Here is a 14437-nt window from a genome sequence, read left to right as displayed (position 1 = left end):
AGACCATAGTACCTGTACTTACGTTGACCGATATGGCGTTCATATATAAGGCGATAGAATATTCTCATAATAGTTTTGAAGTGGTGGAATTAATTTTAAAAGCTATTCTTACCTCATGGAGTTGTTCTCCCCAAAGACTTTTGGCGGCCTCTAGCTTCTTCTTAATCCCGTTAAGAATAACCTCATTGGCCGACTCGGCTTGCCCGTTGGCTTGTGGGTGAATCAAAGAAACGAACTTTGTTTGTATCCCCAGGTGTTTGCAGAAATCTATTACTGTCGAGCTTGCGAATTGGGTTCCATTGTCCGACACTATGCATTTAGGGAGGCCGAAAAGACAGATGATCCTTTTCCAGTAGAATTTCTTGACCCTCTCTGCTGTTATCTTGGCGACCGCCTCTGCCTCGATCCACTTAGTGAAATAATCCACGCCCACTATGAGGAACTTAAGTTGTCCTGGAGCAAGAGGGAAAGGTCCAACGATGTCGACTGCCCATTTGTGGAAAGGCCAGGGAGAGTAAACGGAAGTCAACTCATGAGCTGGGGCGTGCTTCTTATCGGAAAACCTTTGGCATTTGTCACACCTCTTGACGAAATCTGAGCTATCCTAAAGCATGGTGGGCCAGTAGTATCCCGCGTGGAGGAGTTTTTGTAACTCCCCATTTTAATTCTATTATCTTTAGTAGATGTGTGAATATTTTTATATGACTTTATTTGTTATATATATGATTTTATGTGATATATGTTGTGATGCTATTTTATTATATGATTTATGGAGTTGTGTTTTATTTGAATGAATATTGTTTTATTATTTGATAAGATAGTAAGAGAAATAGAAATAATATAGAAATAGTGTTTATTTTGGTTTAAGGCGAATAATGAGGAATTAATAGAAATTAAGGGAGTTAAGAGAAAAGAGAGGTTTTAGTTTACAGTAAAAAAACAGAAAGTCAGAAACAAAAACATTTTCATGTGAAAACTCTAGAAAAACTGGTTTTGGAGAGAAGGAAGAGAAAGCTAGGAGAAGAGCTAGGAAGAGAGGATCCAACCAATTTTTGCTGTAGAATTTGCTGAGATAAGGTAAGGGTGGGATTCCTTTCAATAATCATGGTATATAATTCTGAAATTTGATGAATTGTTGTTCTTGGTTTTAGGGTTAGAAGTTTTATGTTAATTGAGAAAAATATGATGAATTGTGTTGTTTGATGCATGTTTCTATGTTGTTTTGGTTGCTATGTTGTATATAGAACCTGTAAACATTGTTCTAATTCATTTTGGGTGATTAGGGGGATCAGAAATTGGGTGATTTGGAGTGACTAGAAAATTATTTGTAGATTTTGAGTTATGATGTAAATAGTCCAGGGAGGTCTTGAGAAAACTTAAGAAAAACTCAGCATACTAATTCCGAGTTAGTCCAAAAACTTATGGTTGGTTTCCCAACTTCAAACTTAAGTATTAGGGACTCAGTTGAAGTGTTTTACGAGTATTTGGCTTATGTCTTACTGATCAAACTCTATTGTTTTGAAGAATGTTTTGGTTTGATATGAATGTAATCAATTAATGTATATGTGCTACGTCGATGAATTTCGTTGTTTAGTGTTATTGTGCCGTTGAGTCGTCCAAGTTGGGGAGTGAGTCATAGTAAATTATGCACATTGTCGTTGTCCTAGATGCTGTGTAGTTGTATGTTGATATACACTAGTTGAGTCCATTGCATACTCATTAAAGTTAGGGGCTTCAGGCCCGGCAGCCTTGTGCTTATTAAAGTTGGGGGCTTTAGGCCCAACAGCCTTGTGCTCATTAAAGTTGGGGGCTTTAGGACCGGCAGCCTTTGTGCTCAAACTACGTTGGGAGCTTTAAGCCCGGCAGCTTTATGCTCACATGTTGAAGAGCCTATTTACGCTCATTTACGTTGTTGAATGGTACCACATGCGTTTGCATATCAAGGAGTTTCAAGATGATTGTCGGTGTCGTTGTCGATAACGAATTTGTTGTTGTTGCTGATCATGTTGCTGAAGATGATTATGTTGTTTCCATACGTATGCTTTTATATACAATATTAATGATGCATGTTATGATACGTCTTTTTGTTTTCATTATTTTGATGAATTATGTATTATTATTATTGGATAAGTTTCTCACCCCTTCTGCTTGAAAATGTTGCCCTTCGTATGGGTAACTTGCAGGTAATGATGGCTTGTAGGTTGGTTGGCTCAAGTGTCTAGGGCTCTGATACATATTAGGATGGGGATCGTCTCGAATGTTTTCTTCATTTCTTTTATGTATCATATTTTGAAAAGACTTGTTGTTGGAGTTTATCGTTGTTGAAAATAATGTTTATTATCTTGAGGCCTTTGTGCCAAGAATTACATTGACGTTGAATTATATTATCTAAAAGAATTATTCCGCTGCAGTTTTTAAGATATTATAAATGTTGGTTAAAATAAATAGTTATTTTCTATTTATGAAATTTTGAAAAGCATTGTGACACTCCGTTGTATGATTTACTCTGATTATTATAATTAATATTACGTTGTTATGGGAACGGGGTGTTACAGTTTTGCTGCTAAAGCTCGCCCGCCAATGTGGGTGCCGCACACGCCCTCGTGTACTTCTAAAAGAACCAGGTGGGTCTCATCCTTGTCTAGACAACGTAACAAAGGAGTTGTTCGACATCGTTTGTAAAGCTTTCCAGAAATAATGACGATTTTTGAAGCTCGTTTTCGAACTGTCTGTTCTTCCTCGTTGTTGGTGGCTGTGAATGATCCAGTCAAATAGCTTAATAATGGCTCCATCCAGCCGTCTTTGCCTTCGGTGATGTGGTGCACTTCTTCAATTCTGGTACTGGGCGCGACAATTATTTCTTGAATGACGGTTTTGTTGTTGCCCGGTCGCTTGGTACTGACGAGTTTTGCTAACAAGTCTGCTCTGGAATTCTGCTCTCGTGACACATAGACTGCTTCGAAGAAAGTAAACCTTTTGGCGAGATCCTGCACTTTAGCTAGATATTTGGTGAGTTGGGCGTCCTTTGTCTGATACTCGCCTGTGATCTGACTTGTTATGAGCTGGGAATCGCTTTTCGCCCTTAAATTCTCAGCTCCCATCTCTTGTGTTAAGGTCATGCCGGTGATGAGTCAATAATTAGTCTGTTTTATTATAATATTTAGTATCGTTTTATTTAGATTTAGTTTTATTTTATTTTAATATTATTTCCTTTTTGAATATTTTACTTCAATTGCATATATTATATTTCAGGAATGAATATTTGATGGAATAAGTCGAGTCTGGAGCTGATTTAGAGCAAAAATACGAAGATTCGAAAAAGAAAATAAGTTACCCCCAAGTCAGAATCTTGGCACGGCCCGTGCTAAGGTTGGCACGGCCGTGCCACATCCTAGAAGTGCCTTTTGCTGCTTTTACTTAGAACTTAAGCATAGAAGTGCCTTTTGCTGCTTTTACTTAGAACTTAAGCAACTTTGTTTTAGTTTTACCGAAAAGCCCTTATAGTTGCTTAGATTTTAAGTCGAATGTAAACTATAAATAGAGTAGCTTGCCATCACAAATATTCATCTTTTGTTCTTGGAATAAAAGTTCACTTTTACTTTATTGTTATTTACTTTTGTGTTCTTCTTCTTCTTCTTCTTCTTCTTCTTCTTCTTCTTCTTCTTCTTCTTCTTCTTCTTCTTCTTCTTCTTCTTCTTCTCTTCTATGTCTACAATGAACGTTAATGAGTAAACTTCTCTTGTCTTGGGATTGTTGGATAAGTCTAATGACATAATCCTAATTGAACCAAGCTTTAACCCTAATTTCATGTAACCGTAATTTCTAATCTAAATTCACCATTTTAACATGAATTAACCATTATCAAACTGTGGAAACGAAAGTGGAGGGTTTGATAATTGTTAATCCATCATCTCAAATATCAATTTATAATGCGAAAGCGGAGCTTTGATATTGGAACAAGTGAATTTAGACAATAATTACAAAGGCAGTGAAATAGTCTTTCCAATTCTTGAGACATGTGTAGTTTCAATCCTTATAAGCTTCTTCTAGTAATCAAGTCAGCGAAATAGGCTTGGTTGCTAGGGGTAAACCTCACCGGACTTGGTCGGAAAGGTGAGGGGCTAAGGGAAACCGGTCTTTAGAAATTAGGTGTAAAACATGAAATTAGAAGTTAAAGTCTTGGCTAGTGAGGGACTTGTCATTAGGATGAACCAATAATCCCAAGGCACTTTTATTTTTATTCTTTTCTTTTAATTTAAAATCCAAAATTTTTAACCTTTGAAACTTTCATCTAATCATTATTAAAAGTTAATTGAATTCATAACTCCCTGTTGGAACGATACTCCTTTTATTACTACATCGGTAAACCGTGCACTTGCGGTTTGTCCCATCAAGTTTTTGGCGCCGTTGTCGGGGAGTTATTGCAATTTGATTAATTTTTTTTTACGATTAGACTGGAAAAAAAAATCTTTTTCTTTATTTTATTTTATTTCAGCTGAAAAAAAAAACTTTTTCTATTTCTTTCTTTTTACCGGCAACTTCTTGGAAACACAAAATAATAACGATATGGCCGAGGAGCGCACTCTCAAAGATTATGCAATCCCATCTTCAGATGAGTCATACGATGTTATTGTGTACCCAACAGTTGGTAAGAATTTTGAAATAAAACCTGCACTTATTCACTTAGTGCAGCAAAATCAATTTTTCGGATCACCCACTGAGAATCCGAATTTTCATGTTTCAACTTTTTTAAGACTCAGTGGAACCTTGAATGCAAACCAAGAGGCGGTAAGGCTGCGCCTCTTCCTTTTTCCTTAAGGGATAGAGCTAGTGCTTGGCTTCATTCATTGGAAATTGGTTCTATCACTTCATGGCACCAAATGAAGCAAGCTTTTCTTGCCCGATTCTTTCCCTATTTTAAAACTATTCAATTTAGGAATCGAATCACACAATTCACTCAAAAAGATGGAGAATCTATTTACGATGCTTGGGAGCATTTCAAAGAAATGCTTAGACTTTGTCCCCATCATGGTTTAGAGAAGTGGCTTATTATTCATACTTTTTATAATGGTCTTTTGTGTACCATAATTTATTTTTGTTGATGCAGCTGCAGGTGGAGCTTTGATTAATAAAACATACACAGCAGCATATGCTTTGATCGAGGACATGGCACAAAACCACTATCAGTGGACCTACGGTAGGGACATCACTAATGTTGCTCCTTCACCCTCTACAAAAGAGGTAGGTATGTATGAAATTTCTTCCCTTGATCATCTAGCTGCTAAGGTTGACGCACTCACACAAAAATTTGATAAAATGAATACTAGTGCTGTCAGACCTGCACCTGTATCACCTCCTTGTGAAGTTTGTGGTGTATTTGGCCATATTGGCATTGATTGCCAAACTGGTAGTGTTGTTAGAAGTCCTGAGCAAGTAAACTATGCTCATTATAATCAAGGGTTTATGAACGGTCAATTTTTTTTTTCAAAACCCTCAAAATCTTTTTGGACAACAAACAACACCAACCAGTTATGCAAACAACCAAAGAGTCCCTCAAAAATCCAGCTTGGAACTTTTTTTAGAAAATTATTGTATAAATCAATCCGAGCAGCTCCAAGAGCTTAAAAATCAAACTGAATTTTTGAAGGACTCTCTTGCCAAACTTACATCAAAAGTAGACTCCATAGTTACTCACAGTAAGATGCTAGAGACTCAGACTTCTCAAGTGCCCCAACAGGTGGGTACTTCCTCCCAACCCTCCGGAGCCCTTCTAGGCCAAACCAAAACCAACCCCAAAGACCACATAAGTGCTATTACTCTTAGGGATGGTAAACATTTAGAGGACACCGTTGTGAAAGTTAAGAACAATAAAGGAGAGATAGGGAGTCATAAGCCTCAAGGTGAGAAAGCCATATGAGAGAATGATAAGTCATTTGTTTCACCATCTCATGAGCCTAAAATTCCTTTAACACAAGGTTTTGTTAAATCCAAGTTAGATGACCAGTTTAGGAATTTTATTGAAATACTTCCAAACAAATTTCCACCTAAATTTAAGGATCAAGAGAGTTTTTCCATACCTTGTGTCATAGGACCTGAGACCATTAAGAAAGCCATGTGTTATTTGGGAGAGAATGTTAGTTTGATGCTATTGTCCCTTTCAGAAAGATTAGGTATAGGATAGTTAAACCACTTTCTAACCGTCAAACTAATGACTCTAAACGAGCGCTTCGTGTGAGGCAACCCATGAATTTAATCGTTTTATTTTTTGTTTTGTGTGTTATTTTAACTTGTTGTCTAGGTACTTGTCCAATATAATGCAAAAAAAAAAAATTAAAATTTTTTATTTTTTTTTTAGAAAAAAAATTGTGCCTAAGATGACCAGAGGCTAGGCAAGCCCCGTGCCTATGGTGGCACAGCCGTGCCCAACAAAAAAAATTTAAAAAAATAATAATTTTTTTTAGGGAAGAAGATTAGTGGCTCATATGATGATGCATGGAGGAAGATATCAACAGTCATGAACCATGACATCGAATTCAAAGATACCAAATAGGTATAAAACTCTTGTCTCTAGACTTATATCTACTTGCAGGTACCCTGATAGTAATACTAAGATTATACTAGGTATTAGAGATACTATGGTTAGATTATTGAACACATTGACTTGCACCATATGATGTAACACCCCAAATTTCTTATTATGATATCTTTGTTATATTGTGATAAATTACTATTATACAGGTGTTTGTTGTGTTGTGATAACTTGTATTTTTTCCCAAATAATCACTTTAATGTGGTTGCCTTAGTAATCTACTTGAATTATTGACAGTTAATACTTAATATTATATCTATTTGCATTTAATTTAAAATACACAATATATGTTAGTTTGATGTTATTATTTTAAGCTTTGTTATTATTATTGTCAATTACAATCTGTATAACTGAGGTTACTTTTAGTGTGTGAGAATATCAATGACCTAAACTATATGGTATATAAATAAATAATTTGTTTTATTGATGAGATATACGCGGTTGTAACTTGAAGTCCTACTATTATATATAGCTATGTACTATTGTTTAGTAACCTAATAGCCTTCTTCAAAAATAAAAATAAAACCCTAGTACCCTGATGCGAGACCGACAACGGCGATGATGGTATTTGTTCTCCCATCGTAGCACCTACCTTTGATATCCCCACTGCAATTCTTAATCTCTATACTTTCCTGCCACCATTATCTTCATGTGCTTTTGGCTATTGTATTTTTATAGTATGAATATTACTTCTATGTCGCTGAGTCAAAATACCTTTGCGGATCTCATATTGGATTTTTCTAATTGGGTACGGTGTTCAAAAGATTGGCCAATTGTCGGTATTTGATCGTAATGACTGATAGAAGGAGACGAGAACTTGTTAAGTCAGTTGAATTCATTACCACTAAGTTGTTTTAAAGCTTCAATCCAGGTATGGGGTGAGAGAGAGGAGTTCGAGATCATGAGTATAAATTAAATGGGATGAACGAGAAAATTGTATTTCCCTCAAGTTTATTCGGGGCTCGCTGCGACGGTTATAGCCCTTGAGAGAAAGAATAAACTAATGTGCAAACATAGAAGGTGTGAGGTTAAAAGAGAAATTAGAAACTTTATTAAGGTGTTATTTGATTTAAATTATGTTGAATTTGTGGTAATTGATGTATTTGATAAAGTTTGTGTTCTGCTTACTTTGTATAATTGCTGCAGATAATTGAATTGGTTAATTATTAATAAAATTGTGATGTTATATGATGTTGATCTTGTTGAAATGAATCGTTGATATGAAAAATATATATGACTACAGATACTGAGATATTATTTGAACTAAGTGTATGTGTTGTTAGAAATATAATGTGAATTAGTTGTTGTGCTGATATTGAAATGTGTGCTTATTCGGCTAGTTGGACTCTTGTTGATTGAAATTATGTGTCGCTGTGTATATTTTTAATGATTATATTCTTATGTGAGATTTATTCAATACGTTGAATATGTGGTGTTGCGAGATGAAATATTGTATTGTGATTAATATGTGAGATTGAAATTATGTCGTATTAATTTAAAAGTGTTGTGAATCATACTGAGACGAAAATATGGAACGAAAGACAATTGATATATTTGAAATTGAGATTACCAAAAAGATTGGCATAACGATAGATTCGACCCGGCTTAAGATGGGACCCCGAAGGGGTGTCCTAGACCAACGAGGGGAGGAACTAGTTGTTAAAGGTTTAGAATTAAAGATAAATTTTATATAGGTGTCTTGGATTGATGAGGGTCCTCTAAGGGCAAGTTTTCCCCCGGCTTATCAGTTATGATAAGACCACCATGATATTCCCCCTCCCCGGCTTATCAGTTGTGATAAGACCACCATGATATCCCCCCTCCCCGGCTTATCAGTTGTGATAAGACCACCATGATATTCCCCCTCCCCGGCTTATCAGTTGTGATAAGACCACCATGATATTCCTCCTCCCCGGCTTCTCAGTTATGATAAGACCACCATGATATTCCCCCTCCCCGGCTTCTCAGTAATGATAAGACCACCACGATATTCCCCCTCCTGTGATTTGGAATATAATAATAGACTGTTGTTTTATAAATATCTTGATATTTGTGTTAAATATGATTGATGTGGCAATGCTTATATTTTGTGATTTGATATGGTGACGTTTATACTTGATGATTGGATTGTGTTGATGTTTGATGATTTCTTCTAAATGTGATTTGGTTTGATACGGTATTTAAACTCGATTTCTTGCGTGTTCTTCTCATTTATTTTATGCTATTACATGTTCTCAAAACTCACCCCTTCGTTGTTTGTATTTACTGGCTTGGCCCTGCGGTTGCGAAACCGTAGTTCTATAGGTTATGAGTCTTGGAGTCTAGTACATGCCTTCCATGAAGATTTGTCTTGTGTTGTCTCTTAATTTGGGGAAAGCTCTGCTCTGATAGTGACACTAGAAAAGGGATATGCTTACTTATTAAGTTTTGTACAAGAGAATCATTTTCTACGATGTAAAATAAAAGTATTATATTTTTCCAGGAAGTTAAATGTGAATTATGTTTGTTATGAGTCAATGTGGTATCCTAAATCTTGTGGAAGAATTCTCATATTAATATAAAAGTTTTATTTGGCAATTTCATATGCGAATCAAACTCGGTTTTGGAATGAATAATAGTAATAATTATTTTTGGGCTTTAGGGTGTCACATTAGTGGTATCAGAGCAAGTCTGTCCAACCAGACCATGTGGGTCATGTTTTTTTTTTTTTGTGTGCTTTGCGTCTCCTTTTGATTGCGTGATTATGTACATTGTATTATTGTGTTATCTGTGCTATGTGTTGATTTATATTGTGTAAATTATTTTGTATGACTCTTGGATTATATGCAAGATGTGTATTGTAACATTCTATGCTATTCACGTGTGCTATATGTAATTGTTTTAATATCATTTAGGAACCTTTTTAATTGTTGAACCCTTTGATTACATTATTGGATACTGGTTTTCTTTAATTTATGACAGTGTTGCGTAACCATTTTCAACTGGTTCAGTTGGCCGAGTGATACAATTAGTTCTACAAATGACTGCGCAAGCCATATATATTAAGCCTTAAAATGTTTCCTAATTATGCATATATACTTTCGTATCTTAACTTCTTATTTATTTTGTAAATCTTGCTAGAGTTTGAATCTTATGGATTATGAATTTCATAGTTGATACTTGACTAGGGTTTCTTATAGAAGGAATATACATAGTGTCATACCCCAATTTTTGACCTAAGGTCCTACATTCATGTGCCTTTTGACCCTGATTAGTCTCTGACTTTTCAAGGAAATTTCGGTAGAGGGGTACTTTAAAATACCTCATTTTTTGTTCCGATATCGGGCCCTCTTCTCTCCTTTCTTTTTTTTAGTAAAATTTCCATCTTTTATTAATTTTCTTGTAATTTTAATTTTAATTTTTAGTTATTTTTATTCTTTTATTTTAGTCACTTTTTTTTTCCTTTTTTAAATGTCCAAAAGAAAATGTCCAAAAAACATAGTACAAGTCTTGTTTACACGCCACTTTCAAAGGCACAATCTCAGAGTCAGAAACTTTTTTTCCTATTATTTTCCATTTTACCTTTTTTATTTTTAGTTTAATTACTTCTATAAGTTTTTTTTATTTTTTATTATATAACTTTTTTTAATGAGTCCAAAAATAAAATGTCCATGGTCCAAAATTTTTCAAGTCAAGTGTCAACTTTCACATTCCTCTTTTAAAATTCACCATTAAACACCATTCAAATCACCATCAAAATCCATTAAACCACTTTTCCATTCTCATCAACCTCCTCACCTATAAATAGAGTCCTCATTCCACACTTCAAAACACACCAAAAGTTCTCTTGAGTTGTCAAAGAACTTTTCTCTCTTCTCCCTCATTTAGCTTGTGTTGACGAGCTATTCTTTTCTTCTTACTCTTTTTCTGTCCCTTCGGAATTTTGTCCCTTCGGTAATTTTGTCCCTTCGGTTGTCCCTTTCTTTTTTTTTTAATATTTTTATTTCTTTTTAGCATTTTAGCATTCTATTTTATTTCTATTTAGCATTTTAATTATTGTCATTTATTTTCCAGCAATTAGAATGTATTTAGGTCCAACGTAAATATAAATGAGAAAAGTGTGCGTGCGTGTGTGTCTTTTATTTCTTTGCCGCTTTTATAAATCGAAAAATACAAAAAAAATAGATTAGGTTAGGAGATTTTGTGGTGATCCAATGTCACTACAAAATTCTAACGCTTTTATTTTTATTGCTACGTTAGTTTATTTTATGTTCTATTCAATATTCAAAAACAACAAAAACATTCAAATAATAAAAAATCACAAAAATATTTTCATAATAAACCTTGATTTTCAATTAAGTGATCGTTCTTTTTATTTTCTTTCTTAATCAAATATCAAATCAATTTTAATCATACCTTGAGTCCATTTTTCTTTTAAATTAAAAAATACAAACCAAATCTTATTTGCCACTTGGCTTTTTATTTTAAACTTTTTTCAAAACTAATAAAAAACACACAACCAATCAAACGTCAATTTCTACCCCGAACTACGAGGTTTTGATCCCTCACGGGTACGTAGGCAGAGGACACTCGTCCTTCCAAATCAATAAAATGTAGATAATTAGGTCTTCCTTTTTTTAATCATTTCAAAGTTTCATTTTTTTTTTTCAAAAAAACAAGCAAGTTTAAGCACAAAAAGTTAAATAAAATCAAGAGGTTCTCGTAGAATACTACGAATATTTAGGGTGCTAATACCTTCCCTAAATATAACCAACCCCCGGACCCCCCAATTTAAATAAATTTTTTCAAAGTCGTGAAATAAAAAGTGAGTCAAAAGCTAATCAAATAGCTTGACCTCCGAAAAATGACGCGACAGAAATGGCGACTTCACTGGGGATACATTAAGAGGGTTAAGCCTAACTTGGTTTTGTTTAAAATTTTGTGCTTTAAACTTGCTTAAAAAATCCAAAAAAATCAAAAAAAAATAAAATAAAAGATGGAAATACGTGTATATATGTTCTCTCCTTCTTCTTTCTTCTTTCTTTTAACGTGAGTGGTGAGATAAGTCCTACTCCCGGACTTGAGGGAAAATTAAGATAGGACCGGGTATAATCATAGTTTCCATGCCAAGAGTACTCTTCGGTATTGGCACATGTGATAACCCACTCAATGGAGGGATCTTGGAGGTATACTTTTGTCGACGTGAGTACTCGCGTATGGCATGTTACTTTCAAGTGACCGTCGAAGTTGAGAACCTTTAGTCACCTTTAACCCATCTTGGCCTTTTAGGACGTAGTGCGGTGGCTAATCGAGAGTACTCTCGTATTGGTTGATACGCGATACTACACCCAAACGAGACTAACCTACGAATATTGTTGGAACGAGAGTACTCTCGTCACCTAACAAATATTTGGAAGTGGTTGAAAACTTTGGGAACTTGGTAGAACCCTTGTTACATATACAAATGAAACCATAGTCCTTACCAAATGGCGTTGTTACCCTTGACTCCAACATATGGACTTAACCACACCATGTTTTCTCTGTTCTTTAGCATATTCATGCATACATGCATACATTCATAAAACTTTTTTCATCAAAAGATCGAAGGACTTAGATAAGTTTTTATAAACATCAGAGGTGTGAACCTTGTAAAGAGGAACACCAAGAAATACATCTTCAAAAAGTCTTAACTAAACCTTAGCCTTTGTTAGGGTCTTTTTTCCTTGACTTTGCTTTTGCCCTTAAGGGAACTGTTTGTAATATTTCAAATTATCAAATGAAACAATGTTCCTTATGATGTTTCCAGTTACTTTGACAAGTCCTTCGATAAATAAAAAATGTGTCCATTTTTTTCATAAACATATCATGCATCATTTTGCATTCATAGTTTCTAGTCCGTGTCTCATACTTTGTTTTTGTCTACAAAAGGTCAATCCATCAGTCTACTCGCATCTACAACACTTAAGCAAATCAGAATGGATCATCTTAAAGAAGAGAACCACAAGCTTCGTGAAGAGGTGACGACCCTCCGGGCTGAAAATGAGATTTTGAAGAACTTAGTATCTTTGGTGTCAGTTGCGCAGAGTCAGCCATTAGCTCTTCGTATCGTCAGCACTCAAGCTCAGACGGTTGCTTCCACTACTCCGATTTCAACAGTGTTTGCTAGTACTCCTCAACATGCTATGCTGGAAGGTTATCTCTGGAGTACACCTTTAAGTGCTAGTGAAATACTCTGTCGTGTTGTCTCTAAGGTTCAAACTCCTTTTGTGCAACAATCAGGCCCTTTGCTCCCTCAAGCTGCTATGACCTACTCAACTCCTTTGGTTCATGAACCCATCTATCAGCCAGGAAGCGTGGTTGCATATAACCAGGTTGAAGAACTGAGAGAGAAGTTTGATGCATTACGGTTGGAATTGAAAGCTCTCCATGGGGAAGAACTGTTTCGGGAAAGTGCTTATGATCTCTGCTTGGTACCAAATGTTGTGATACCACCCAAATTCAAGGTCCCTGATTTTGAGAAATACAAAGGGAATACCTGCCCTAAGGACCATTTGACAATGTATGCCAGAAAGATGTCCCCTCAAGCCGACAATGATGAGCTTCTTATCTACTGCTTTCAAGATAGTTTGACTGGTGCCGCTTTGAAATGGTACACGGGCCTAAGTCGTGTTGATGTCAAAACTTTCATTGATTTGGGCAGTGCCTTCGTTCGACGATACGACTACAACTTGTACTTGGCCCCGGACAGAAACGATCTGCAATCCATGACCCATAATGATAATGAATCTTTCAAGGCATATGCCCAGCGATGGAGAGATTTTGCTGATCAAGTTCGTCCACCTCTGGAAGAGAAAGAATTGACTGAGATTTTCTTGAAGAATCTGGATCAATTTTATTATGAGAAAATGGTTGGAAGTGCTTCCAACAACTTTGCAAAAATGATGATTACGGGAATGCGTCTTGCAGAAGGGGTCCGAGAAGGACGTTTGGTCAAAGAAAGTGTTCCTACTGACAGTTCAGAAGAGGAAGACCAGGAAAGGAATGTGGTGGAAAGCCAGCCTCAACAACAATATCTGTCTTATCACCCTGCTGCCGCTGTTATGCCTATCATAAATGCTGTTCAAAATCCGGGTTATCAACCCCAGTTACAACAATGTCAACAACATCCTCGACAACAGACTTCAAAGAAACAGATTGACCCTATTCCCATGAAGTATACAGTTTTGTTTCCAAAATTACTCGAAAGGAATTTGGTCTACACCAAGGCACCTCCTCCAGTGCCAGCAAAATTGACATCCCGGTACAGGCCCGATCTCTTTTGTGCTTTCCATCAAGGGGCACCAGGTCATGATATCGAGCACTGTTTTGCGTTGCAGAAGATAGTTCAGAAGTTGATCCGAAAAAACCTTATACCTTTCGAAGAGTTTGAATTTGAATGTGCAAGTTAATCCACTATCAGATCTTGGTATCTAAGGTTGACACATGAAATGTTTAATCTGCAATCGGGTCGTTGCTGATGTTTATTTCTATTACTCATCTGTTCAATTAATATGTTTGTTTGTTGCTTTATGTTTTTCAAAAAAAATCCTTTCGTCCCACCCGAGATGGAAGTGAACTTGTTTAGGGCTTTTTGCTTTATGTATTTTCATCATTAAAAAAGTCGCTTTGATCCCGACTTTGTTTTTATTTTGTGCTTTTTTTCCTGGAAAAAATGGTAATACAAAAAACCAAAAAATTATTTTTTTCCTTTAATCATTTCCACGTATCTGCATAATCATAATGTTTATATCAATAATCAAATCATGCATTAATAAACCCGTTGAACACATTAACCATGTACTCTCTTCCAACTGTGAGTTCCCTGTGTCC

General features: G+C 35.6%; 2 protein-coding genes, 1 long non-coding RNA gene and 1 other non-coding gene across 4 annotated transcripts; 2 read left to right on the top strand and 2 right to left on the bottom strand.

Moving 5' to 3' along the window:
* The first annotated feature begins 969 nt into the window (after positions 1 to 969).
* Positions 970 to 2419, top strand: LOC146903725 (uncharacterized). Its single transcript, XR_015020550.1, has 2 exons — positions 970 to 1077; positions 2184 to 2419. It is a non-coding gene; the product is annotated as an uncharacterized LOC146903725 (long non-coding RNA).
* Positions 2420 to 2549: 130 nt separating this feature from the next.
* LOC146903724 (uncharacterized) lies at positions 2550 to 3119 on the bottom strand. Its single transcript, XM_085725291.1, has one exon. It carries the CDS (start codon positions 3117 to 3119, stop codon positions 2550 to 2552), a length of 570 nt encoding a protein of 189 aa, XP_085581417.1.
* A 1809-nt stretch (positions 3120 to 4928) lies between these two features.
* Positions 4929 to 5035, bottom strand: LOC146903723 (small nucleolar RNA R71). Its single transcript, XR_015020859.1, has one exon. It is a non-coding gene; the product is annotated as a small nucleolar RNA R71 (small nucleolar RNA).
* A 7508-nt stretch (positions 5036 to 12543) lies between these two features.
* Positions 12544 to 14016, top strand: LOC146903722 (uncharacterized). Its single transcript, XM_085725288.1, has one exon. It carries the CDS (start codon positions 12544 to 12546, stop codon positions 14014 to 14016), a length of 1473 nt encoding a protein of 490 aa, XP_085581414.1.
* The last annotated feature ends 421 nt before the right edge of the window (positions 14017 to 14437 follow it).

This window comes from Medicago sativa, chromosome 7 (genome assembly GCF_051527215.1).
Source record: "Medicago sativa cultivar Bolivia chromosome 7, Bolivia_mono, whole genome shotgun sequence".
Taxonomy (NCBI): domain Eukaryota; kingdom Viridiplantae; phylum Streptophyta; class Magnoliopsida; order Fabales; family Fabaceae; genus Medicago; species Medicago sativa.
This window is presented reverse-complemented; position numbering and strand designations above follow the sequence as displayed.